General features: G+C 38.6%; 1 protein-coding gene across 6 annotated transcripts in view; it reads right to left on the reverse strand.

Moving 5' to 3' along the window:
* The window catches only part of DTNB (dystrobrevin beta), a 234708-nt gene that overhangs the window by 197920 nt on the left and 9584 nt on the right, over positions 1-27204 (reverse strand). For all 6 annotated transcript variants that reach the window (XM_065928698.1, XM_065928699.1, XM_065928700.1 and 3 more), the window contains exon 2: positions 8693-8760. In XM_065928698.1, coding sequence (XP_065784770.1) covers positions 8693-8759 — 67 coding nt within the window. In that variant the 5' untranslated portion in view covers position 8760. The remainder of the gene's footprint in view (positions 1-8692; positions 8761-27204) is intronic.

The following is a 27204-nucleotide window of genomic DNA, read 5'->3' on the forward strand; positions in this document are numbered from 1 at the left end:
GGGTCCCTTGAATTTCCATATGAATTTTAGGATCAGCCATATCCCTTTCTGTAAAGAAGCCAGTTTTTTATGAGATCTGCAGTGAGTTTATGGATCCATTTAGGGAATATTGCCATCTTAATGATAAATCTTCTGATCCTTTAACACAGGGTATCTTTCCATTTATTTAGTACTTTCTTAATTTCCTTCAATAATACTTGGTAGTTTTCAAAGTTTTACACTTCTATGTTGAAGTTATTCAGTCTGATTTTCTTCCACTTGTTTAGTTTCTATGTTACTGCGCCTGTGCTATGCTTAATCGCTCAGTCATGTCCGACTCTTTGCAACCCTATGGACTGTACTCCACCAGGCTCCTCTGTCCATGGGGATTCTCCAGGCAAGAACACTGGAGTGGCTCGCCATGCCCTCCTCCAGGGGATCTTCCCAACCCAGGGATCGAACCGATGTCTCCCTCATTGCAGGTAGATTCTTTACCATCTGAGCCACCAGGGAAGCCCAGGAATCCTGGAATGTATAGACTATCCCTTCTCCAGGGGACCTTCCCAACCCAGGAATCGAACCAGGGTCTCCTGCATTGCAGGCGGATTCTTTACCAGCTGAACTACCAGGGAAGCCCTTCTATGTTACTACCTCAGCCTAAATATTTTAAGTTGGAACCATTAAACATTAATTATTCAAAACCAAATCAATGATTTTAAGAAAGAATGCTGACAAATGTTCAAGGGCATTTAAGAAATAAGCCATCATTAAATCACTGTAATTTTAACTACAGTGTAAATTTACAAAAATTTACAGTGTAAATTTAATTACAGCTAATTTTAATGACTAAACATATATTTCTATGAGAAACAATGAGAAAAAGGATGTTAACAGCTAGGAAAGGAAAGTTCCATCCCCAGTTGATCAAACAAAAGGTTACTAATCTAACTGATCGGACTTTTGCAAGGCATTTATTAGGCCATGTTTGCTAGTGGAGAAGTAACTACAGTAAAAAAAAAAAAAAAAAAGTCAGTGTATCTGGTATAACTCACTCTCTTCAAACTCTTTCTCTAGTGCAGTTAGGATCAGATTAGTCACCACAAAAGATGAAATAAAGCAGATACCATGCAAGTCCAAAGCTAACTAGTTTCAGAAAACAGAAGACTCCAAATGCTTCAGTTTGCCAGAAATCACTATGTTAAAGTTTCAGGAACCAGTCAAGAGTCAGGTATCACTCTGCTTTCCTTTGCCAGTCTGATCCTTAAGAACACACATCACTCAAAATGCAATAGGGGAAAATGTACACACAGTAGTGGGGCTTCCCTGGGGGATCAGACGGTAAAGAATCTGCCTGCAATGTAGGAGACCTGGGTTCAATCCCTGGGTTGGGAAGATCCCCTGGAGAAGGGAATGGCTACCCACTCCACTATTCTTGCCTGGAGAATTCCATGAACAGAGGAGCCTGGAAGGCTACAGTTCACAGGGTCCCAAAGAGTCAGACATGACTGAGCAACTAACACTTTCACTTCACTTTATAGATAGCAGTGACTATTACAGAATTCAGAAATTCTAAGAATTTCTGGCCAGACTATCATTTCTTAAAAATCTAACAGCAGACCAAATCCAAAAATAATATCTAAAGCAATTTCCCAGGTAAGAACACTGGAGTGGGTTGCCATTTCCATTTCCAGGGCATCTTCCTGACCCAGGGAGCGAACCCTGGTCTCCTGCATGCAGATGTTCTCTTCAGACTGAGCCACCAGGGAAGTCCTGTCAATAACCTTAGAACTTCACTAAAATCTTACTATACTATTATTCAACAAATCAGGTACTCTAGCCTCCCATATACTTCCCTTCTTCTAGAGCAGTCCAATCTTCCCTAATCTATATAAGAAGAAGCCACATCCACTAAGTATAGCCTTCGCTTTTTTAACACTTCCCCTATGCAGAGGGAAAGTGAAAGTCGCTCAGTCGTGTCCAACTCTTTGCGACCCCATGGTCTATACAGTCCATGGAATTCTCCGGATCAGAATGCTGAAGCAGGTAGCCTTTCCCTTCTCCAGGGGATCTTCCCAACCCAGGGATCGAACCCAGGTCTCCCATATTGCAGGCAGATTCTTTACCAGCTGAGCCACAAGGGAAGCCCAAGAATACTGGAGTGGGTAGCCTATCCCTTCTCCAGTGGATCTTCCCAACCCAGGAGTCAAACCAGGGTCTCCTGCATTAAATTCCTGATCAGAAAATATGTTAGCTTGGCAAACACAAAATAGAAAAACCCCGAGTGAAGAAGTTTAAAATATTAGAATATTACTTTGGAAATTCTGAACTAGAAAGGATTCTGTTCAGTTCAGTCACTCAGTCATGTCTTGACTCTTTGAGACCCCATGGACTGCAACACAGTCCAGGCTTCCCTGTCCATCACCAACTCCCGGAGGTTGCTCAAACTCATGTCCATCGAGTCAGTGATGCCATCCAATGATGGAGTCCTGGGTCGCCCCCTTCTCCTCCCGCCCTCAATTCTTCCCAGCATCAGGTCTTTTCCAATGAGTCAGTTCTTCGCATCAGATAGCCAAAATATTGGAGTTTCAGCTTTAGCATCAGTCCTTCCAAAGAATATTCAGGACTGATTTCCTTTAGGATGGACTGGTTGGATCTCCTTGCTGTCCAGGGGACTCTGAAGAGTCTTCTCCTACACCACAGTTCAAAAGCATCAATTCTTCAGTGCTCAGTTTTCTTTATAGTCTAACTTTCATATCCATATCCACACATGACTACTGGAAAAATCATAGTTTTGACTAGATAGACCTTTGTTGGCAATGTAAGTCTCTGCTTTTTAATATGCTATCTACATTGGTCATAGCTTTTCTTCCAAGGAGGAAGCATCTTTTAATTTCATGGCTGCAGTCACCATCTGCAGTGATTTTGGAGCCCAAAAAAATAAAATCTGTCACTGGTTCCACTGTTTCCCCATCTATTTGCCATTAAGTGATGGGACCAGATATCATGATCTTAGAAAGGATTACTCTTCATTATTATTCAAGAATATTTCATCATAAGAAATACAATAAAATGTCATTTTAATATTATACTAATGTCAGACAATGTTTCAAGTTCATCAAGAAATGGTACAGAGAGTCCTAACTAAATATCCAGGAAGAATTCTGGCCCCAGTTAGAAAGCCCAGTGAAAGTCCTAGACAGACAGGAAACCAATCGGACACTGGATACCCAAGAGGCAGAGGAGAAAGGTAGGGAAAGGATAGAAAGGATTAACCCTTCTTTGCACATTATGGCTCCACTTATATTAATGAGAAATGGGTATGGATGTTCTGTAGTATAATCAAATCCCAAGGAAAGCAAACAGTCAAATGGAAGGGTTTTATCTGTCTGTATCAGAAGCCTACATCAAAATCTCCACAGGAGGAAGATGGAATCTTCATTCCTAAAAAATAAAATGTTAGTTCAGAGCAACACAGGATTATCTAACTCAATTTAAAGGTTTGCCTCATGCATCTCTCAAATTTTATCTCACACTCAACTCCAGTCAGTCTGGACTACATGTAATTACTCAAACACGCCAGGGCCTCTCACCTCTGGGCCTCCATAGGCGATAATGTCCCAGCCCTTCCTTCACCACATATGGGGCTGACTCAGCCAGGACATCACTTCCTCCCAGATTTCTTCCTGGACACCACTGGCTCCCCTCAACATGGCTCCTACTGCCCTATCATTCTTGGTTCCCATTTCCAGGAAAACAAGATCCAAGAAGATAGAGATCATGTTACCGTGGTACTATTCATTACGATATGCCCCAAAGTAAGGCATAACAAAGCTAACTAAGGCACCTAACTGCTGGTCAGGAGATCAAACCAGTCCATCCTAAAAGAAATCAATCCTGAACATTCATTGGAAAGACTGATGCTGAAGCTCCAACACTCTGGCCACCCGATGCAAAGAGCCAACTCACTGGAAAAGACCCTAATGCTGGGGGAGAAGGGGACAACAGAGAATGAGATGGTTAGATGGCATCACCAACTCAATGGACATGAGCTTGAGCAGTCTCCAGGAGATGGTGAAGGACAGGGAAGCCTGGCATGCTGCAGTCCATGGGGTCACAAAGAGTCGGATACAACTGAGCAACTAAACAACAACTAAATATTTACTGAATTAATAAACTACTGAAAATTAGGAAGTTCTGGAATGTCTGGTATAAAAGACTCTGATCTGTTTTTTTCCGAAAAATATAAAGTCAAGTCAAAAGGTTATGTAACTGTAGACACTAGCAAGGGAAGACTGATGGAGGGAGATGATAAAAGTAGTGGAGCAGTCAACTCCTTTTCCTGTATAAACATGTTGGTGCTTTTAGCCCTCTACAAGTAGGGCCAAGCATTCCAAAGGTGTTCCAGGAGGCCACAGGATGTGGTGGAGGTGCTCAGTGGACCAATGAGAGGCATGAAGAAATAAATTTACTTTGCCGAGAAAGGAATCTAACTAGGGAGATAAGGAACAGGGAAGGAGAAAGAAGAGGAGAGATTATAAATCTAATAAATGTATAGTAACATTTCAGAGCTATCCAAAACTTTTACAAGTACTTCTAATTAAGAAAAAAATATTTTTCAAAAAAAATATTAGTCTGAATAAGCAACAAATATGAACATGAATGACTTCCTCATTTTTTTCTTGGCAGTCCAATTAGAAACCCTAGGGACCAAAGATGAAGCCAGAGGTCCCAGAAGAGAGGAAGGTACAAATAAAATCAAGATCACTGAAGGGTGACTCTCACAGTTGGTGAATGAGGGGGAAAAGTTTTAAAAATCCCACAAAGGGAAATGGTAGAGACACATGGCTGATTCCACCAAGATTTAATTTTTTTTTTTTAAATAATGGCAAGCAAGGAAAGTGATAACCAAATAGGCTGCATAAAACAAAAATGGATTATACAGAATAAAAATAAAGTTTAATTTGTGGACTTCAAAAAACACAAGAAGTAGGATCTATTTCATAAAGGAGGTACTCTAAAGCATTCTAATATTCTTACATTACTTTGAACAAAGTTATAAATATTGACAGGATTTGGACTTCATTTTAATTGATGTTAAAATTTCTGGAGTAACCACAAAAAGAACAGAAAAAGAACATACAACTCACAATTAAGTAGAGGAAAAAAAGTAGAATGGGAAGGAAGGAAGCTCAATTCATCTAAGAAAAGCCAAGGAAAGAGGAAAAAAACAAAACACAACAGAGAAACAACAAAACTGAAGCACAAAATATAATGGAAGAAAAATGAAACATATCAGCATTCATAACAAAAAAAATTTAAAGAATAAAAATAAATATACTGTACTAGGCATGCTAACCAAAAGAAAGCTGGTATAGTTATATTAATATACAACAAATCAGACCTCAAAGCAAAGAAACATTACTATAAAAAGTGTACCTATTTCATAATAAAAATTCAATTTTCTAGGCAGACAGAACATTTTAGTATATATGCATCTAAGAACAAAAGCTTCAAAACACTGACAGTACTACAGGGGGGAAATTTTAAGTCCATGATCAATGCAGAGATTTTCAACATCTTCCAGTAGTTAAGATCAAGCAGTCAAATGAGTAAGGATAAAAAGACTTTAATAAAATATAACAAGCTTGATTGAGATAATAGAGAAATCATGTATATTATTTTCAAGCATTCAGGGAATATTCAGAAAAACAAATAACATAAAATATCAAGAAACACAAAGATTCTAAAATCAAGCTAAATATTCTTATAATTAAAAACATCTACTTACTAGATTAAAAGGATATGTCTAAATAATTCATAACAGAAATTAGAAAACACAGAAATCTAATAGTGAAAATAGTATATATCAGAACACATACCTACAAAAATAGAAAGTCATGAAAAAGCATTCAGTGTTTACATAAGAAAGAAAAAAACATCTGAAAGTAAACCTCTACCTATAAAAATATAGAACTGCCTAAAGTAGAAAGAAGAAAATAATAAACCATGTAGTAACATGAAATAGTGAGGTAGAAAACAAAGATTCAGGGAGAGGACCAATAAAGCCAAAAGTTTCTTGGAAAAAAACAATAAAAGTGGCAAAATACTGGAAAAGGAAAAATAAAATCAGAATCTCTGAATATGAAGGCCTGGCATCAAATATATTGTAGACTCAACTAGGAAGCTATTATTTTGGTACCAGAGTTGAGAAACTATCACTTATCATTTTTCTTAGTAATTTTATACCATATACAAATTATAAACTATCAAATTTCTACATAATTTCTCCTTTAATAAATATTTATTGAGTTGATGGGGCTACCATGATAAATACATGTGATTCTTACTTTCATGGGGTTAAAGTCCAAAAGATAAAATATTAAGCAAAGAGATTTCATGCTCCCAAAGCAGGGGGCAAGGGTTAAATCCCTGATCAGGGAACTAAGATCCCACATGAGACGCTGTGCTATCAAAAACAAAAAAAAACACCCAAAGGATTAACAAACTAATTTCATCACTGTTTAAAACAGGAAATTTAAAGGTATTGTCTAAAACAGAAAGGCTTAAGAATACTACTGAGTGGCACAATAATAAAGGTAGCTATGACAAAGAAATCATATTGCCTGCAAATACCAAAATATTTACTTTTTGGCCCTTTAAGAAAAAGACTGTTGGCTCCAGAATTATGTATGTTAAGAGAGTCAAGGAGAAACATATGTCACTATATCTCAATTTCTTTAAAAGGAGAAATACATTCCTCTCAAGAGAAGCATAGACAAATGATAAAATTCAATACTCATTCATGATTTAAAGAAAATAACAGTAATAACTCTTGGTAAACTAGAACAGAAAAATAGTTACTTAACTTGATAAAAGGTACAAAACCTGTAACAAATATCATTTTAATAGTGAAATATTATATCCATTCCCATTCAAGTCAAAAACGAGACAAGAATGTCTGCTATCCTCCCAACTCAACTATAATATCTGTATAGTCAGTAGGTCATGAAAAAGAGGTATAAGTATTGCAAAAGTGAGTCAAAATGGCCTTTCTTTAAAAATTATACAGTTCTGTAGAACGTACACCACCAAGAATGAACCAGAATGTAAACCATAGGCTTTGGGTTGTTATGATATGCCAGTGTAGGTCCATCAGCTGTAATGGACATTCCACTCTGGTGTGAGAGTTGACAGTGGTGGAGGCCATGCATGTGTCAGGGCAAGGGGTATGCATGAGACAGCTCTGTTCCTTCCTCTTAATTTTGCTATGAACCTAAAACTGCTCTGAACAATTAAGTCTTTTTAAAAGGCAATATACATGTAATTATCTATAATACCTAAGTAGAAGTCTATAAACTAACCATTAAAAGTAATGAAAGAGCAGAGAGAAAGATCATTAGATTCAAAATCGACATACTAAAGTCAACTCAACACCTGGATGACAGGGCCAAGTCATCAGGGTGGCAAACAGTGGTTTCTGCATCCTTAGAAGGTAATTATGCCAGAGATTTGGGGTGATGTTGGAAATAAGAGTGGGGCTTCCCATAGCAGATACCATCACCCCTAATGCAATTCTTTCTGTGGAAAAACAGAGGTGACTCTTGCAGCCACACCCACCAAACATCTCCCAGACCATCCATATTCTTGAGTTTGTTAGACAGAATGGTAATTTATATGAAGTTTGTGTCAGTGATAACATTCACTAAGCAATGAACCCAATTCTTTGAAGTATACCCAATTTCTACTTTAAATATCTCCCCAATCATGCTCTCCCACATGCCCATGAGAGTGCATGCCAGGTAATTCTTAATATCAAGAATTATTATTTATTTGGTTTCCATTTTTGTCAGTTTCCCTTTAAAATGAAAACAGTATGAGTGAAGTCAGGGACTGTGTTTTGTTCTCCCCTATATGGCTCAGATGGTAAAGAATCTGTCTGCAATGCAGGAGATGCAGGTTCAATCCCTGGGTGGGGAAGATTACCTGAAGAAAGGAATGGCAACCCACTCCAATAATCTTGCCTAGAGAATTCCATGGACAGAGAAGCCTGGTGGGCTACGGTCCATGGGGTCACAAAGAGTCAGACATGACTAGGACATGACTAACACATAACCCTAGCACCTGTAATGGTGCCTGGAACATAACAGATTCTCAGTAAATATATTAAAAATTCAATGAAAAGGTGACTCCTTTGCTGAAGAATAAGGAATATATAAGAATAAATAACAATATATAAGAATGTTTTAACAGAAGATTTTAAAGGGTATATAGTAAAGTTACAGACCAAAGTACACATTCCTGCTTTTACTTCTTCCTACAGCTTTAACTGTTGTTCTAACACTTAGTCCTCCCTACACTGGAGTCTTTATCTACAGTAAGGTAATTTATATAATGTATTATTTATCATCACCTGCAAGCTCATGGTAACAATGGAGTTACTGCAAGAGGTCTAAATTGACTGGCAGGCTTTAAACTCACAGATATTCTAGGTAACATATTTGTCATTATTTACAACCTTGCTTAAGAAAGCAATTCAAGTTAATTCAATTAAAGTAATGCTCTGGCTTGGTGTCCTCCAACTGCATGATTCTTTAACTCCCATTCCTCTCTTTCTAAAATTTGTAACATAAAACTGATTAAAGCTCTGATTTGATCAGGGGAGAAAAAAGACATTCCCACACATTAATACAAACAAGGATTCCAGAAGACTCACGCATTTCTATGAACAGCTGCCTCTTCTCTGCCATGGTCTTCCGCTTGTTCCCACTTTCCTCAATCATCCTAGAGACAGAGAAGGATACAGTCAGCAAATGTGTAAACAAATGTGTAATCTGACATTTCCAAGTGCTTATCAGTCTGCTGTGGAGAGGTACAGGAAACCAAGCTGTATACACACACATTAAAAGGACACCAATAAAAGTCAAGTGGAAGTCCCAGGCAGAAAAAGACAAACTGTTGCCCCTTTATTTGACAGCTTCTAAAATATCATAAAGTCAATACTTAAACAAGCTCATACACTTGCTTCCTGTGCTGACAATATGGGGCCATGTCTTATTTTTTTTTTCCATGTCTTATTTTTAACTTTATTTTCTCTACAGAGTCCTGGATTAGTCGAGACAACTTCCCCATATTCCTACTGTTTTACATAGATAAACAAGTTATTAAAAATAATTTAGATAATAATTATAATGAAAGGCTATAATAATAAAAACATTAAGATAAGTAGCTTACACATAAAAGATATAAATAAAATCTTTTATTTTTATATTAAAAAGTACTGAAAGAGGAATTCATGCACAAATTCAAAGAACTCCTAAACATAAGTCTTTAATCACATGACTTACGCTATGCCAGTCACTTTGTTTAAAAATAAAACTCTTTCCATGCATTATATCATTTAATTCTCCCAACAATTCTGAGTGCTGGCATTATTATTATTCCATTTTATAGATTAGAAAACAGATATCTAGAAAAGAACACTAACCTGCCCAAGGACACAGAATGCAGAAGCAATAGAGCAAAACTGCAACCCTTTCATTAAACTTCTTTCACAACTTTTGTTTCTAAATACATTTCAAATCTCTATGCTTAAAAGGCTAAAACACAATAGCCCACTGCATGGACCTTACTGATGTAAAATTTGTGATAATTTCAGCTAAACTCTGCCTTACTCTATGAAGTAAAAAATATCTACAAATAGCATATGCTAAATAATTCCCTAAGCAGATTAAACTACTGGAGATCATGCAGTTATTTACATAACATTCTCAAATGTGTTAGAATCATAAATTAAATGATGACTACACAAATTACATATCCATTAAAACAAAGTGCCTGTGAAAGTTTAGTTACAGCCTAAAGAAACTAAAAATGTAAATATATTCCTTAACATTCTGCAATTAATATTTTGATCATTAAAACTATCCCTTTCCTAAATCACTGTAATGTTACCAAATAGTAAGTGATGGTTACCTGACAATTCGTCCCCAAGAGGAAACAGTTTTAAACAGAAGGAAAGTAAGCAGAAGAAAAAGCAACCAGAAGCAGCAAAAAAAAAAATCTAATGAAATCTAAGTCCTAGAGAAAAAGCAAGAGTTGGGACCAGTAGCCTGTAATTATAAAGAAAAAGGGTATTCAAAAACCTCCTCCCTCCTATCCAAAAACTTGGTCTCTCACTGCGTACTACAAAGTTTAAATGCTAAACACAAATTAAACGAGAGAATCATAATATCCTTTATAAAATATATAATTTATTACATTTCTTCAACTTTTTTCTTTAAATCAATTTTTCCCAAAGTAGAATCTAAGAATTCCTGGAGATCCCTAAGTTCTTCAGGATAATTTTCTAAATTTTATCTTTATTTCCAGATTAATTTGAAAAAATTAATAAAAACATATTGTACTGCCAATGCCACTTCAGAGCCCACATCTACATGTAAGAATACTATAGCACTGCAAGCAAGAGGTCATGTAAAGCAGGGATAATTAAACTAGAGAAACGATACTACCCTGGACCAGATCTGACCTGTCACCTGTTTTTGCAAATAAAGTTTTATTGGAACACAGCCACACCTATTCATTTATCTATTGTCTATGGATGCTCTCATACTACAAAGGCTGAGTTGAGTGTTTTCAACAAAAAGCATCTGGCATACAAAGTCTAAAATCTTTACTATCTGGTCCTTTAAGAAAGAGTATGCCAACCCAACCTAAAGCAACAGTAATTAATACTGCATTACTGCAAACAACTGGCTCAGTCTGGTTAGCATGTTCCCATGTCAAAATGACAGCAATCATCCCACATTTCACAAGGGTTTGAGTTTCACTTCCATTATCGTAAGTTTATCCTTGGCAACTGCCTTATTAATTACTCTAAGATTCATTCTTCATCACTGTATACATTTTAAATTTTGGTAGATATTGCCAAATTGCCCTCCAAAATGCTGTGTCAGTATACATTTACTAATAATCTTCCCCCAGGAAGTTTTAGATATTACTAAGGTAGTCAGCTCAAACTGACCTTGTGCATTTGTGCTCAGTCATGTAATCCAATAGACTCTTTGCAATCCAATGGACTGTAGCCTGCCAGGCTCCTCTCTCCATGGAATTTCCCAGGCAAGAATACTGGAGCAAGTTGCCATTTCTTTCTCCAGAGGATCTTCCCAACCCAGCGATCAAACCCATATATCCAGCATTGGCAGGCGATTTTTTTTTTAACCACTGAGCCACCTGGGAAGCCCTTACTCTCCCATCAAATTATACACCTGCACGGAATGTGTGCTGGAGTTATTTGAGGTTGGTGAAAGTAAATATCACCAGGTGGATTGGGAAAGAATACAACAGAATCCAAAATACCACCAAACAGCTGGTGAGTTTATCCTTTTTTCCCTCTTGAACCCCTGGCTTGAACTCATCACAGCATGAACCCCTGAACCTAGCACGGTGGGACACACACAGAGGAATCTGGGAAAAACCCTCTAGCTACAGTTTAAAGAGAAGAAAGAAGTCTAAAGCCCATCCAGAGAGAATGGGAGAGACTTCCCAGTACTTTTTTCCTCTCTCTTCTTTTTCTTCATTTTCTTCCACTCCAGCCAGGCAGTGGCAGTAGCCAGGCAGTGGCAGTATCAATAAAAGCAGCTACGCTGGGAAACTACAGGAGTCAAAAATTTGAAGAAAGATGTATCATCTAATCAGATGGCCTAATCAAAATCCCAGCAGAATTTTTTGTAAACATAGACAGTCCTAAATTTTATATGGAGAACCTAAAGGTACAGGCCAAATAAGAAATTTTGGAAAGGAAGAATAACATTGGAGGCACACTATTCAATTTTAAGAATTACTAAAAAACTACAGTAATCAAGACAGTATGATATTGACAAAGGGACAAGTACACAGATCAACGAAACAGAACAGAGTATGGATACAGAGGCACACAGATATGGCCACTTGATTTTTTTTTAAGATGCAAAAGAAATTCAATGAAAAAGGACAGTCTTGGTGTCAGAAAAACTGGTTATGCTTATGTCAAAAAGATGAACCTTGACCTATACCTCACACCATAAATAAAAATTAATTCAAAACGGAAGACAGACATAAATGTAAAAGTGTAAAAGAGAAAATCTTCATGGTCTGATACATCACTCTAAAAGCACAAAGAACAAAAGAAAACAATAATAACAAACCGACATCACCAAAATTAAATACTTCTGTTCTATGAAAGAAACCAATAAGAAAACAAAAGCTACACTTTGGGAGAAAAATATCTGCAAATCACAGGTCTGACACAAGACTTGTATCCAGAAATACTTGTATGCATTTTTAGAAAAACTCTCAAAACCAAGCCAACATGCAAGAAAAGCTTGTTATTCAATAGAAGCCCCAATATTGACCTTATTTGTTAACTTAGCAGGTGCAATGGAATTGCACCAGCAGGTGCACCTGCTGATATTCTGCCTTTATTCCATTACCCAAACTACTACTCTGATGCATAACTTATCAGCTTCTGGTTGTCAGTATTTGCATTTCTTTATTTGAGGCTTTTTCTGGCCACTGAAGGCTTTGACACCTGCAGTGCAGTCCAGAAGTACCAGGGGATTAACATCCCTGGACAGCAGTCCTCCCACTGATGGAAGTTAATATATAAATAATCCAGCTTCTTTACCTATCAGAGGGACTAACTCTGAGGCCATGTGTTTCACTGACTTCCTGAGCTCCCCTTTGGAATTAACTTTGCTCACCCATGGCAACTGATACGGGTGCTTATCTACTGCTACTTTCTCTTCTCTGTCTCACTTCTCCACTCTTTCATCGGTATTTTCTAGGATCTAAAAAAGAAATTTTTTTTAAAAATTGCACTTGAGTCCTTACAGTTCATTTTCTTCTAGGGTAATCCAAAAGACAGATTTGATCCTGTAAAACAGACCTCTGAGATTAATTCTGTAAGTGGATCACTCACCAAACAGACAACAAGGATCCCAGTGCTAGAAGTAAGTGGCTTGGTGAGAATCCCTGCTGTGTTGCTGCACGGATAGTACTAAGATTCTTGATATGGTGAAACTAGTAAGGGATACACTTAGACGAAGATGACTGGCTTATGCAATAGCTTTCACATTTGAGAGAGATAGGAGCACCAGGAATTTTAAAGACAATTCAGTGGTTGAGCTTTTGTTAAGAAGGACTGATGCACAGAAGAAAGAAAATATCAAGACTTAAATCAGTCAAGTACCAACTCAAAGCAAGCTATGACAGCCAGATGATCTCCATGGCAGCAATTTCTAAGGAACCCTCAGCTCCCACAACTTGAGGGCAGACTGTGCTAAAAATCAGGCTCAAATTACGAAGGTAGGCAACTTAAAGAAGATTGAATTCATAGTCCAGCCAAGATTCTCCTGAATATTCTGGGGCAGAAGTGGCCCTCTTGCTCTTGCTACAAGGGCTGTCTCCTCAGCCTAAAGCCCATGCAAAGGCCTCATCTGAGATGCATGCTTCAAAACATGCTGACTCACCTGAGAATCTGTCCCCACCTTCCTCCATGTTTCCAGGCTAATAACCAGGGTCCAGTCTCATTCACATCAACAGAACTGGAAGGGGCTAGCCCCACTTTGGATAGAATAGTGAGGATTCATCAAAATAGCTGCTGGACCTGACGATATGCACCAACAGGAACTGGAAGAACATACCTGGAATTGACGAGTGTTCAACCTGAGCCAAGTGTAAGATAAGACAAAGTGTGCTGACATGGCAGCACTCGGCCCAGGACCCAGGATTTAATGCTCTATAAAGAACACCTCGCACTAGTCCTAACATGCTGTAGACTAGCTCATGTAAGTCGGCATGGGGTTTTGATGGCCCAAAGAAAATGAGCTGAAGATGTGGGAATTGCATGGCAGGGTATTAAGGAAAGAGCTTATAGGATGCTCCCATTTTCCATATCTCCTGACCTTTACTGAATCCTTCTATACTGACTGATAGGATCTGCTTGTCTTTATTTCTGTTTGTTTTTGTTTTGTTTTAATAGAGAAACCAGCCTTTCTCTGACCTCTAAAGTCTATTTCATACTCTGCATGACAAGCCTGAAATACTATAAAATACTATAAATTTACCCTTTCCTACAAACAGTCTTAATGATTGATGTAGTTGGTACATACATACTCTACCTACCTTGCCCCTTGTGCATGTGAAAGTCACTCAGTCGTGTCCAACTCTTTGTGATCCCATGGACTGTAGCCCACCAGGTTCCTCTGTTCATGGGAATTCTTCAGGCAAGAATATTGGTGTGGGTCCACGTCCTCCTCCAGGGGATCTTTTCAACCCAGGGATCACACCCAGGTCTCCTACACTGCGGTTGGATTCTTAACCAACTGAGCCACCAGGGAAGCCCCTTAAGGGTTAACTCTGAGGACATGTGTTATATGAGCTCCCAGAGCTCGCTGGTGGGAATAAGCTTCAGTTACCCACAGTAGGAACTTGTTTGATAACAAAGCCTTTATTTGCTAACTTCCCTTCCCTATTCACTTCCTGGTCCCCTACAAGTATCTGCAGGAATAACATGCAAAACAAAATCTCATACTTGCACTCAAATCCTTGTCTAAGAGTCAGCTTTTTGTGGAACTCAAACTAAAATACTAAAGACTTTCCATTTCAGTCAATCTTATAGTTCAGATTTCATAAAATCCAAATGTATGGGGTACACAAAAATTAAGATGACTATAAATGACTTCCCTCAGCCTTGGGGTGATTCCATTCCAGAGCTTCATGGATACTGATACCTCTATCTTTGTAATTACAATTTTAATAGTCCACGCCTGACAAAGATCTAACGCTCCTACCTAGCCTGATCACATGTCCTCGTCCTCCTGATAGGACTTTAAAGATCAACACTTTGTTGTTGTTGTTCTGTCTCTAAGTCACGTCCCACTCTTTTGCAATCCCACGGACTACAGCCAGTCATGCTCCTCTGTCCATGGAACTTCCCAGGCAAGAATGCTGGAGTGGGTTGCCATTTCCTTCTCCAGTGGATTTTCCTAACCCAGGGATTGAACCCATGTCGCCTGCATTAGCAGACAGATTCTTTACTGCTGAGCCACCAGGGAAGCCCAGTCTTACTACCAAACCTGATTATGTGTCCTTGTCTTCCTGATACGACTTTAAAGATAAACACTTGCGTGAATATAAACACATCTCTCTTCTTCCTTCCACTCGGACTCCTGGCACTTTGCCTTTTCTGAGCCTCATAATCTAGAAGTAACCAACACCTCCTTATCATCCACTTCACATACTAACCTTGATTTCAAACACTGCCATTTCCTTCCTCATAATCATGCTCATATCCACCCTTTTTTCCCATTTCAACTGCCAAAATCTTTGTCCACATGAATGCACAAATAAAATTCGATGACGCCGTGATCTCAGGACCCTGCAACCCCTTCTTCCTGTAGTTCATCCTGGGAATATGCAGAGAAATCCACTGATACATTTATGCACACTTGCTTGCTCTTCAGCGGATCCTAATCACTCAACTTAGGAACTTCATTCCACCCAATTAAAAAAATCAGAACACAAAGCGAAATAAGCCAGAGAAAAATAAATATTATACAATCTCACTCATATGTGGAATCTATAAGGAGTCAAACAAGCAGAGCATACTGGTAGTTTCAAGGGTCTTCGGAGTTGGGAAAATGGGGAGATACAAAGGATTCAAACTTTCACTTAAAAGATGAGTTGGGGGTCAAATGCACAGGTTGGTGACTACAGTTGATAATGCTCTACTCCATGTTTGAAATTTGCTAAGAGTGTATATCTCAAACCACCACCATATACACACAAGAAAGAAGGAGCTAACTAACTTCACTGTGGTAATCATTTCACAATGTACACATTTATCAAACTATGTTGTACACTTTAAATATACAATTTTATTTGTCAATTATACCTCAATAAAGCTGGGGAAAAACCTGAACAATATATTTGAGCACCTTTTCCATATCCCTGAATACTCTTCAAACCATACTTTTGAATGAGAGAATGTAATTTACCACAATCATTCATCTGCGCCTTGACTGTTGACAATATTTCCAACTATCTACTATTATGAACAATGCAATAATAAACATCTTTGAAGCAAAATTTAAAACAAAAGGAGAACCATAGTACAGCTTTGGTCTACAAAATGAGAGAGGACCAGAGTCCTAGCTGTGAGAATATAAGCAAAGTTTCTTCAATCTGAAAGGAGTTGAAACTGTTAAATTCCTAGAAAAGGTTATTTAATGACCTAAGCCCAAGGCCAAACTGAATGAACACTTTTTAGATATAACACCAAAAGCATGATCCATGAAAGGAAAAATTGAATCTTATTAAAATTAATTGTTCTGCAAAAGATACTGTTAACAGAATGAAAAGCGCCAGAGTGAAAGATTTTCAAAACATATACCTGATGGAGAACTTATATTCAAATTATGAAAAGAACTCTTTTCATAATTCAACAATAAGAAAACAGCCCAAATGAAAAATAATCAAAAGATCTGAACAGATATCTTATCAAAGAAGTTATATAGATGGTAAGCATATGAAAAAATGTTCAGCATCATCTGTCATTAGGAAATTACAAAGTAAAACAACGAGATACCACTAAACACAACTGTGTGTGTACGTGTGTGCGTGTGCATATGTTAATTGCTCAGTCATGTCTCTTTGTGACCCCATGGACTATAGCTCACCAGGCTCTTCTGTCCATGGAATTCTCCAGGGGATCTTCCCAACCTAGTAATCGAACCCGGGTCTCCCACATGGCAGGCCGACTCTTTACCATCTGAGCCATTTGGGAAGCCCCAAATATCTATAAGGATGGCTAAAATCCAAAAAACTGACAAGAATGTGAAGCAAAGGAACTTGCATCCACTGCTAGCAGGAATGTACAGGCAGCCTGGCTGGAAGATGATTTACAGTCGCTTACAAAACTAATCACAGTCTTACCATGCAATTCAGCGATTGCAATTCCCCACTAGGTATTTAACCAATAAATACTATAAATACTGAGTGGAAAATGTATATTCACACAAAACCTGTACCCAAATGTTCATACCAGTTTTATTCACAACTGCCAAACACTGAAAGGAACCAAGATGTCCTTCAATGGGAAATAGATAAACCAACTACTACCTTCATAAATGGGATATTTTTCAGCAATAATAAATAAACTATCAAGTCAAGAAAAGACATGAAGCTTAAATGTATACTGCAAAGTGAAAAAAGCCAGTATGAAAAGGCTACATGTTATATGGTTCCAATCATAAGATCTTCTAGGAAAAAAAACTATGATAAAATGATCAGTGGTTACCAAAGATTTGGGACAAACGGAAGAGGAATGAATAGGTAAAACAGCAAAATTTTTAGAATAAAACTTCTGTATGATACTGTAATGGTGGACACTGACGTTACACACTTGTGAAAAACAAAAGAAATTTACAACACAGAGTGAAACTTAATGTATGTAAAAAAATTTTTTTAATCATTTAGGAGGTCAGAGGATTCCAGGATGAAATGCAGAATATGACAAAACAATCTAACTGTATTACAAAGAAATGAACCAACCTCAGTGAACAGGGAGAAAAGGATAGTGACCTAAGTAACTCTGAAAGTGAATGGAGTCTGTAAAATTAAAAGCAAAATAAAATACACATAAGTACTGTCCTCTAGTTTCCCACAGGTTGCATGCATGCCTATGTGTCCAGTCGCTTCAGCTGTGTTCAACTCTTTGCGACCCTATGGACCTAGCCCGCCAGGCTCCTCTGTCCATGGGGATTCTCCAGGCAAGAATACTGGAGTGGGTTGCCATGCCCTCCTCCAGGGGACCTTCCCAACCCAGGGATCAAACCCAAGTCTCTTAAGTCTCCTGCATTGGCAGGCAGGTTCTTTACCACTAGCGCCACCTGGGAAGCCCATTCCCAGGATTGAGTGAGTGAGTTAAGTCGCTCAGTCGTGTCCGACTCTTTGCGACCCCATGGACTGTAGCCTACCAGGCTCCTCCGTCCATGGAATTTTCCATGGAGTGGGTACTGGAGTGGGTTGCCATTTCCTTCTCCAGGGTTATGAGCTAACAATTCTAATACTGTAATGCATGTATGCATAATTGAACAATTAAGTAAACAGATGGCAGATGGTGAAGTGTGAGGTTACAGATAAGCAAGATGAGAAGCCAGAATGATCCAGGTGGTTAATGGAATGAACCACAACTGGAGACACCACTGTGAGTTCACGGAGAACTCATATATAGATATACAGTTACAAATAAAAGTGTTTGTAGGTATGTTTATGTATATGCACTAGTATACACATAATATCTCCTTCCCTGATGGCTCATCAGGTAAAGAACCTGCCTGTAATGCAGGAAACACAGAAGATTTGGGTTCAATTCCTGAGTTGGGAAGATCCCCTGAAGGAGGGCATGGCAACCCACTCCAGTATTCTTGCCTGGAGAATCCCCATGGACAGAGGAGCCTGCGGGCTACAGCCCATGGGGTCGCAAAGAGTCGGACGCTACTGAGCACTGAGCACATACATGTCCTCGCTCTGGCAACTGAGAAGACCTAGAAACAACAGTACACAAAGCAAGGAGCACCTTTAGGGTCCAAATTTTTGTTTATAATACCGTTCTCCAACAAAAGGAACCAGGGCTCCCCAGAGAAATGCCTGAGGCAGGAAATACACAAGATGAGCACGGATCGTCTGGTACTGATAGTAGAGAAAGCAGTTCTGGGAGGACAAAACCGTATGATAGGAGAATATCAAAGGGACACAGAGGCCAACTGAAAAAGCTCCCAATGGCCAAAGATGGAAAAATTCAGCAACAAAATTTAATTAAGTATTAAGAGTATCTTTAAGTTGATACTAACACAAATGAGTGAATAAATTAATAAATGAAGAATCAACAATATCTGGTGCAGACAAGTTCCAAATAAACTACACAGAGACTCTGCCCTGAAGAAGGTGGAATATAACTCTCCCTTCCTTAAAAGTGAATTGCACCCAGTGACTTCCTTCCAAAGAGGTGATGGGAAAGAGGGAAATAACTTGACAGTGGAGACCCCTGAGAAACACTGCCTCAGCCAAGTGATTAAGTTCAAGGTCAACAGTGACAAACCATGTTGACAATAGGTACCCTTGACATGATGTGATGAAAATGGCATTTTATCTCTATGGTCTTCCTACCCAAAACCTATAAACCCCTTCTAATCATGAGGAAAACATCAGGCAAATCTCAGTTGAGGAGAAATCTACAAAAATACCTGACCAGTACTCCTCAAAACTGTCTTGTTTCATCAAAAACTTGACCAGCAAAGTCTGAGAAACTGACAACCCTAGAGAAGTCTAAGAGACACGACAACTAAAAATAAAAAAAGAGACAGAGAGACACGACAACGAAATGTAATATGGTATCCTAGATGGAACTGAAAAAGGCCTTTAACTAAACACTAAGGAAATCTGAATAAAGTATGGATTTTAGTTAATAATAAGTAACATGTCATCATTGGTTCATTAACTGTAACAAATGAACCACGCTAGTATAAGATGCTAATAACAGTGGGTGTAGGATGCATTAGGAACTCTCTATTACTGTTCAATTTTTCAGTAAATCTAAAGCTGTTCTAAAAAACTTAAGTTTAGGGACTTTCCTGGCAGTCCATTGGTTAGGACTCTGTGCTTCCGCTGCCAAGGGCTGAGGTTTAATCCCTGATGGGGGAACTAAGAGCCCACAAGCCAAGAAGTGTGGCCAAAAAAAAAAGTTTTATTTTTAAAGACAGTACAATTATATTATTTCTTTTCTTTCATTCTCTTATCTGATTTAAAAAGCAACTGCTTTTTAGTACAACACAGGTAAAATACTATCTATAAAATTGTATTTTTGGGCCTATAACATACAGACTTTGTTAATAAGACATAACAATCCAAAATGTCTACATATCTAACCACAGTGCCTCAAAATACACTAAGCAAAACTGAAAGAACTGAAAAGGAAAAACAGACTTATTCACATTTTTACTTGGGAGATTCAGCACTCCTCTATGATGGATACAAGTAGAAAGCCAAGATGAATATGGCAGGACTAAACTTTAATCAGTCAACTAGACTTAATTGACATTTGTGAAACAATCCATCCAATAATGACAAAATCAAATTCTTTACAAGTGCACATAAAACATACATCAGAAATTCAGAAAAACTACATTCCTCTGGAGAGAGAAGTAGAATAATGTGACTGCAGGGGGGATACCAACTCTATTAGCTTTGATTTGGGTACAGTGTATTATTCTTTATGCTTTATATGTCCTGTTTCATAATAAAATTTTAAGTCATTAGGGTATATTTTCTTTCCTTTAATGCTTTGGAGGGTTAAAGAGGCAGGTCTCCATATGTTATGAAAATGAACTCTACCAAAAACCGTAACCTCCGAACTTATATTCAGACAAACAGGAATACCCACAAACTCCATAATTTGGTATAATATTTATTACTTCAAATCCTCAGCAATTTCTTCTATGAGTATTTAAACATTATTTGCTAACAAAGGATGGATTTTCAGCTTGTCACCAAATTAGAATTGTTCATTTGTCTATGTATTACTTCAGTCAGTTTTACTAAACAGGAAGAAGAAAAGTTCGTGGATTTTTTTTTTCTTTTACTCTTTTTTATAGTTCAGTTCAGTCGCTCAGTTGTGTCCAACTCTTTGCGACCCCATGAACCACAGCATGCCAGGCCTCCCTGTCCATCACCAACTCCCAGAGTTTACCCAAACTCATGTCCATTGAGTCAGTGATGCCATCTAACCATCTCATCCTCTGTCGTCTCCTTCTCCTCCTGCCTTCAATCTTTCCCAGCATCAGGGTCTTTTCAAATTAATCAGTTCTTCACATCAGGTGGCCAAAATATTGGAGTTTCAGCTTCAACATCAGTCCTTCCAATGAACACCCGGGACTGACCTTCTGTAGGATGGACTGGTTGGATCTCCTTGCAGTCCAAGGGACTCTCAAGAGTCTTCTCCAACACCACAGTTCAAAAGTATCCACTCTTCTGCGCTCAGCTTTCATTATAGTCCAACTCTCACATCCATACGTGACTACTTTGGAAAAACCACAGCCTTGACCAGATGGACCTTTGTTGACAAAGTAACGTCTCTGCTTTTTAATATGCTGTCTAGGTTGGTCATAACTTTCCTTCTAAGGAGTAAGCATCTTTTAATTTCATGGCTGCAAACACCATCAGCAGTGATTTTGGAGCCCAGAAAAATAAAGTCAGCCACTGTTTCCACTGTTTCCCCATCTATTTGCCATGAAGTGATGGGACCAGATGCCATGATCTTAGTTTTCTGAATGTTGAGTTTAAGCCAAGTTTTTCACTCTCCTCTTTCACTTTCATCAAGAAGCTCTTTAGTTCCTCTTCACTTTCTGCCATAAGGGTGGTATCATCTGCATATCTGAGGTTATTGATATTTCTCCCGGCAATCTTGATTCCAGCTTGTGCTTCTTCCAGCCCAGCGTTTCTCATGATGTACTCTGCATATAAGTTAAATAATCAGGGTGACAATATATAGCCTTGACATACTTCTTTTCCTATTTGAAACCAGTCTGTTGTTCCATGTCCAGTTCTACCTGTTGCTTCCTGACCTGCATACAGGTTTCTCAAGAGGCAGGTCAGGTGGTCTGGTATTCCCATCTCTTTCAGAATTTCCCACAGTTTATTGTGATCCACACAGTCAAAGGCTTTGGCATAGTTAATAAAGCAGAAATAGATGTTTTTCTGGAACTCTCTTGCTTTTTCGATGATCCAGTGGATGTTGGCAATTTGATCTCTGGTTCCTCTGCCTCTTCTAAATCCAGCTTGAACATCTGGAAGTTCACAGTTCACGTACTGCTGAAGCCTGGCTTGAAGAATTTTGAGCATTACTTTACTAGCGTGTGAAACGAGTGCAACTGTGAGGTAGCTTGAGCATTCTTCGGCATTGCCTTTCTTTGGGATTGGAATGAAAACTGACCTTTTCCAGTCCTGTGGCCACTGCTGACTTTTCCAAATTTGCTAACATATTGAGTGCAGCGCTTTCACAGCATCATCTTTTCGGATTTGAAATAGCTCAACTGGAATTCCATCACCTCCACTAGCTTTGTTCGTAGTGATACTTCCTAAGGCACACTTGACTTCACATTCCAGGATGTCTGGCTCTAGGTGAGTGATCACACCACTGTGATTATCTGGGTCATGAATATCTTTTTTGTATAGTTCTTCTGTGTATTCTTGCCACCTCTTCTTAATATCCTCTGCTTCTGTTAGGTCCATACCACTAACTTGGACGTGGGGTAGCTCCTCTCACTCTTTTTTATAAATAGTAATTAATTTTGGCCACACTGGGTCTTCATTGCTGCACACAGGCTTTCTCTAGCCGCAGCAAGCAGGGGCCACTCTCTAGTTGCAATGCATGGGCTTCTCATCGCGGTGGCTTCTCTGGTTGCGTAGCACAGGCTCCAGGCGCACAGGCTTCAGTAGTTGCGGCTCCTGGGCTCCAGAGCGCTGGCCTATTAGTTGCAGCCCAGGTGCTCTGCGGCATGTAGGAGCTTCCCAGTCCAGGGACTGAACCCACAACTCTTGCAGTGGCAGGTAGATTTAACCAATGGACCACCAGTGAAGTCCTGTCATTTACTCTTAAAGTAAGAAATCTCCAAAAGAAGCTTATAAAAATATTATCAACTTAATAAAATTTTAAGATATTAATTAGCACATGACTATAATCGTGCCTCATAAAAGCTTAGTAAGTTTGTCTTCATATTCCGAATGCTTAATTTTAAAATATCTCAACTGACCAGATTAGCCTCAAACTACCATTAAGCAAATACCTTAAAGCACAAATATACTCAATGGTACATATAAACCTATATATCAAAGAGTATTTTTAATAATTTTAAGGGTTTTTGTAATTTTTTTTTTTTTTTTTTACTGATTCCTCTTCCATCTGCTTAGATCATTTGTTTTGTACTTTGCATGTGACTGAAAACAAGCTCATAATATAAAAAGAAGTACCAGCTCTGCATGCTTCCTGCTGTTCATGTGTCCTTGCATTGGTACTTCAATCTTCAGTTGAATCTGAAACTTCAATCTGCAAATTCTTTGCAGGAATCTTTTTAAGCCCTTTGCCTATTCAATCAGCAAGGTTCATATCATGCAAATGAGATAATACCGTACACTCTGAAAAACTCCTAAACCAGACAGAGGTTAACTGTAACACATCCAAACAGGATTTTGGCAAACAAATATGGAGGTTCACACTGCTGGCCCCTCCAGCTGTAGTGTCCCCGTGATCCTCCCCCTGGCTACTTCGCTTTCTGTACCTGATGCATATTATCAGATATACAGATGGAGGTAAGTGTCAACCTATAGTTTAACTATCAGTAAAATTGATTGCCCTTTTTTTTTCTTGTTATACCCTGCCTAGAGGATCAGTTTGCATACCACCTACTTTGGAAACATTACTCTTAAAAAACTAAGAGTGAGAAGATGAGACTGTGCTAGACCTGAGAAGTAAATAAGGAATGTGAATGGCAGAATCAGATGAGGAAATTTATAGCCTAAGTGGTTAGTTAGCTTGGCCTAACGCTGCAAAGCTAGTAATTTTCTAGTTCTCTTCCCACTGTGTCACATCGCCCCCTCCAGGGCAAACACGAGGACTCCAGGACTGAGGGAAAAACACACGTCCCCAAACCCTGGGGTTGGGCAGGCCTTAGGTCACAATGAAACAGGGTCTGGAGGCCAGTGCAACAAAATGTCTGGGCCCTCATTAGTGCTGTCAGGGAAGCAATGTGTTACACCAAGTCTGCAGGCAGAAGTTAATAAACTCCATAGTAAAAACTGAAGGAAAGAAAGCAGGCTCCAGAAAGGTTTCCAGAAAATCTCTATACTGCACCTAAGTGTTAAATATCCTTCACTTCCCATGGATTGTTTTGTTGATTAACTTCCAGTTCTCAGTTACTTCAAAGCATCTAGGTATGGAAACTTCGTGTGTAAGTTCACTGTCTCCCAGCAAAACTCCTGTCAGCTTTTCCCTGGATGCTCCTTCAACTAAGAAGTCAGAGATGGCTGAGCTTGTCACTAATAAGTTCTTAACCAGAACTAATCAAATTTCCCTAAAAGAGAATTAACTTCCTTGCTTATTTCAGGAAAATTCTCAACTGTTCTTCCCCAAATACTTTTCTTTTTCAGATTATATATAATTAAAAAACCAAGAAAGCCAGGGAAAGTGAACATTTGTAAAGCCCTAGAGATTCGGCTTTTTGATTTGTTTTGGTTTGGGGGTTTTTTTGTTTGTTTGATTTTACAAATCTGAAAAAGTTCTCTAAGTTTCCATAAAAAATATTCAATAACTGCACTCCATTGCTACACAGACCTCTGAATAGCAAATATAAGTTCTCAGGGCTACGGTAACTGTTTGCTTCTGGCCCTGCCGAGTGGCTTGTGGGATCTCAGTTACCTTTGCGTGTGTGCTCACTCAGTCATGTCTGACTCTTTGTGATCCCAGGGGCTATAGCCCACCAGGCTCCTCTGTCCATAAAATTTTCCAGGCAGAATACTAGAATGGGTTGCCATTTCCTCCTTCAGGGGATCTTCCAAACCAGGGCTTAAATCTCTGTCTCCTGAGGCTCCTGAATTGCAGGCAGATTCCCTACCACTTGAACCAACCTGACCAAACCCTGGCACCCTGCTGTGGAGTATGGGGTCCTAACCAGGAATTCCCTACAGTAACTGCTAAATAATGCAAAGCATTTAGTACAATGCCCGGCACAAAATAAAAGCCTAATAAACGTTAGCTGCTATTACTATCATTATTATCATGATTGTTATTGATGTTATTATGTAACTACCCTTTTGAATGATGCCTAGGCTAGAATTCTATTGACAAGAACCCTTTTTCTTAACTGATAGTTTTATTTAAAAGTATAAAAATATAGAGTCGGAAGGAGAAAACATACTTTGTCATAATCATTTGCAATATTTTAAATCTGGAATAAAGAAAGGGTTTTAACAAAACTGAATGGAGGTAAAGAGGTAGAAATGCAGTGTGCCCAAGCAATCAGAATATAAAATATAAGAAAATAAGGACGAGGGAGTTCCCCGGTGGTCCAGTGGTTAGAATTCTGGGCTTTTACTGCCCTGGCCTGGGGTTCAATCACTCGTTGGGGAACCGAGATCCTGAAAGCCGAGTGACACAGCCAGAAAAAAAAAAGAAAACTGGAGAAAAGTAACGCACAAAAAATAGAAACAGACACCTCTAGTCTGCTAAATACAAACCTCACAGTTTTTCCGAAAATCCGTCACAGGCTGCTTAGTTCATAAATAGGAAATTTTAGTTCTAAGCAAAGATACTAAACTACTTACCTAGTAAGGAAATACTGTAAGGAAATACTGAAAGCATATGACCAATAAAGGGTACATTCTTGAAATGTCATACAAAGCTTTAGTTTTCACATTCATCAGTTCAGCTCAATCACTCAGCTGTGTCCAACTCATTGTGACCCCATGGACTGCAGCACACCAGGCCTCCCTGTCCATCACCAACTCCCTGAGCTTACTCAAACTCACGTCCATCAAGTTGGTGATGCCATCCAACCATCTGATCCTCTGTCATCCCCTTCTCCTCCTGCCCCCAATCCTTCCCAGAATCAGGGTCTTTTCAAATCAATCAGTTCTTTGCATCAGGTGGCCAAAATATTGGAGTTTCAGCTTCAGCATCAGTCCTTTCAATGAATATCCAGGACTGATCTCCTTTAGGATGGACTGGTTGGATCTCTTTGCAGTCCAAGGGACTCTCAAGAGTCTTCTCCAACACCACAGTTCAAAAGCATCAATTCTTCTGTGACCAGCTTTCTTTATAGTCCAACTCTCACATCTATACATGACTACGGAAAAAACCATAGCCTTGACTAGACGGACCTTTGTTGGCAAAGCAATGACTCTGCTTTTTAATATGCTGTCTAGGTTGATCACAGCTTTTCTTCAAAGGAGTAAGCGTCTTTTAATTTCATGGCTACAATCACCATCTGCAGTGATTTTGGAGCCCCCCAAAAATAAAGTCTGTCACTGTTTCCATTGCTTCCCCATCTATTTGCCAAGAAGTGATGGGACTGGATGCCATGATCTTAGTTTTTTGAATGTTGAGTTTTAAGCCAACTTTTTCACTCTCCTCTTTCACCCACATCAAGAGGCTCTTCAGTTCTCCTTTGCTTTCTGCCATGATGGTGGTGTCATCTGCATGTCTGAGGTTACTGCTTTTCTCTCGGCAATCCTGATTCCATCCTGTGTTTCATCCAGCCCGGCATTTCACATGAAGAACTCTGCATATAAGTTAAATAAGCAGGGTGACAATATACAGCTTTGACATACTACTTTCCTGATTTGGAAACAATCTGTTTTTCCATCTCCAGTACTAACTGTTGCTTCTTGACCTGCATACATATTTCTCAGGAGGCAGTAAGGTGGTCTGGTATTCCCATCTCTTTAAGAATTTTCCACAGTTTGTTGTGATCCACACAGTCAAATTCATATTCATACTTCAAAAAAAAAGTATCCATGTTAGTTATTTCTATAGCTATAGTTTAAAACCCTAAAAAGGGTTTGTTGTTTTCTTTTTTAGAAAGATATATAAGAATTACTTTTTCAAATGACTTTGGAATTAAGTGAAAAAAGGAAGATCAGTTAAACGTGTTCCAACCTAAGTCAAATTATTTGTATTTCTTTTTTATCACAAATGCAATGTGCAGCCTTCACACCAAAATCCTAGATGTTAATTTCATTTCTAAGTTCTCATATTTTTAATTTCATTTAAGATGTTGGTAGCAATGATTAATTATCAGTTACAAAGACCACAAAAAAGCAAGAGAATCAGAATGTGAGGGCTGAGAAATAACCTAACCCAGGTCTCATATTTTGCACATCCAAATAAATAAAATGTCTAGTCTCAGGCCATACTTGTATGTCACAATAAAGAAATAGAGATAGAAACCCAGAACCTCTAAATCCTGGTCAATTATACCACCTTTCTAAATGTGAAGACAGTAGGATAATTTTTCGGCCTATGGTCTGTAGGGAAGATTTATAAACAACAAATTAAAACCACAAATCTATACCGTTAATGCACCAAAAGGTTTTTTTTTTTTTTAAGTTTTAAAAGACGGACATCCTTAGTGGTCC

This window comes from Muntiacus reevesi, chromosome 3 (assembly GCF_963930625.1).
Source record: "Muntiacus reevesi chromosome 3, mMunRee1.1, whole genome shotgun sequence".
In the NCBI taxonomy this organism is placed as follows: Eukaryota; Metazoa; Chordata; class Mammalia; order Artiodactyla; family Cervidae; genus Muntiacus; species Muntiacus reevesi.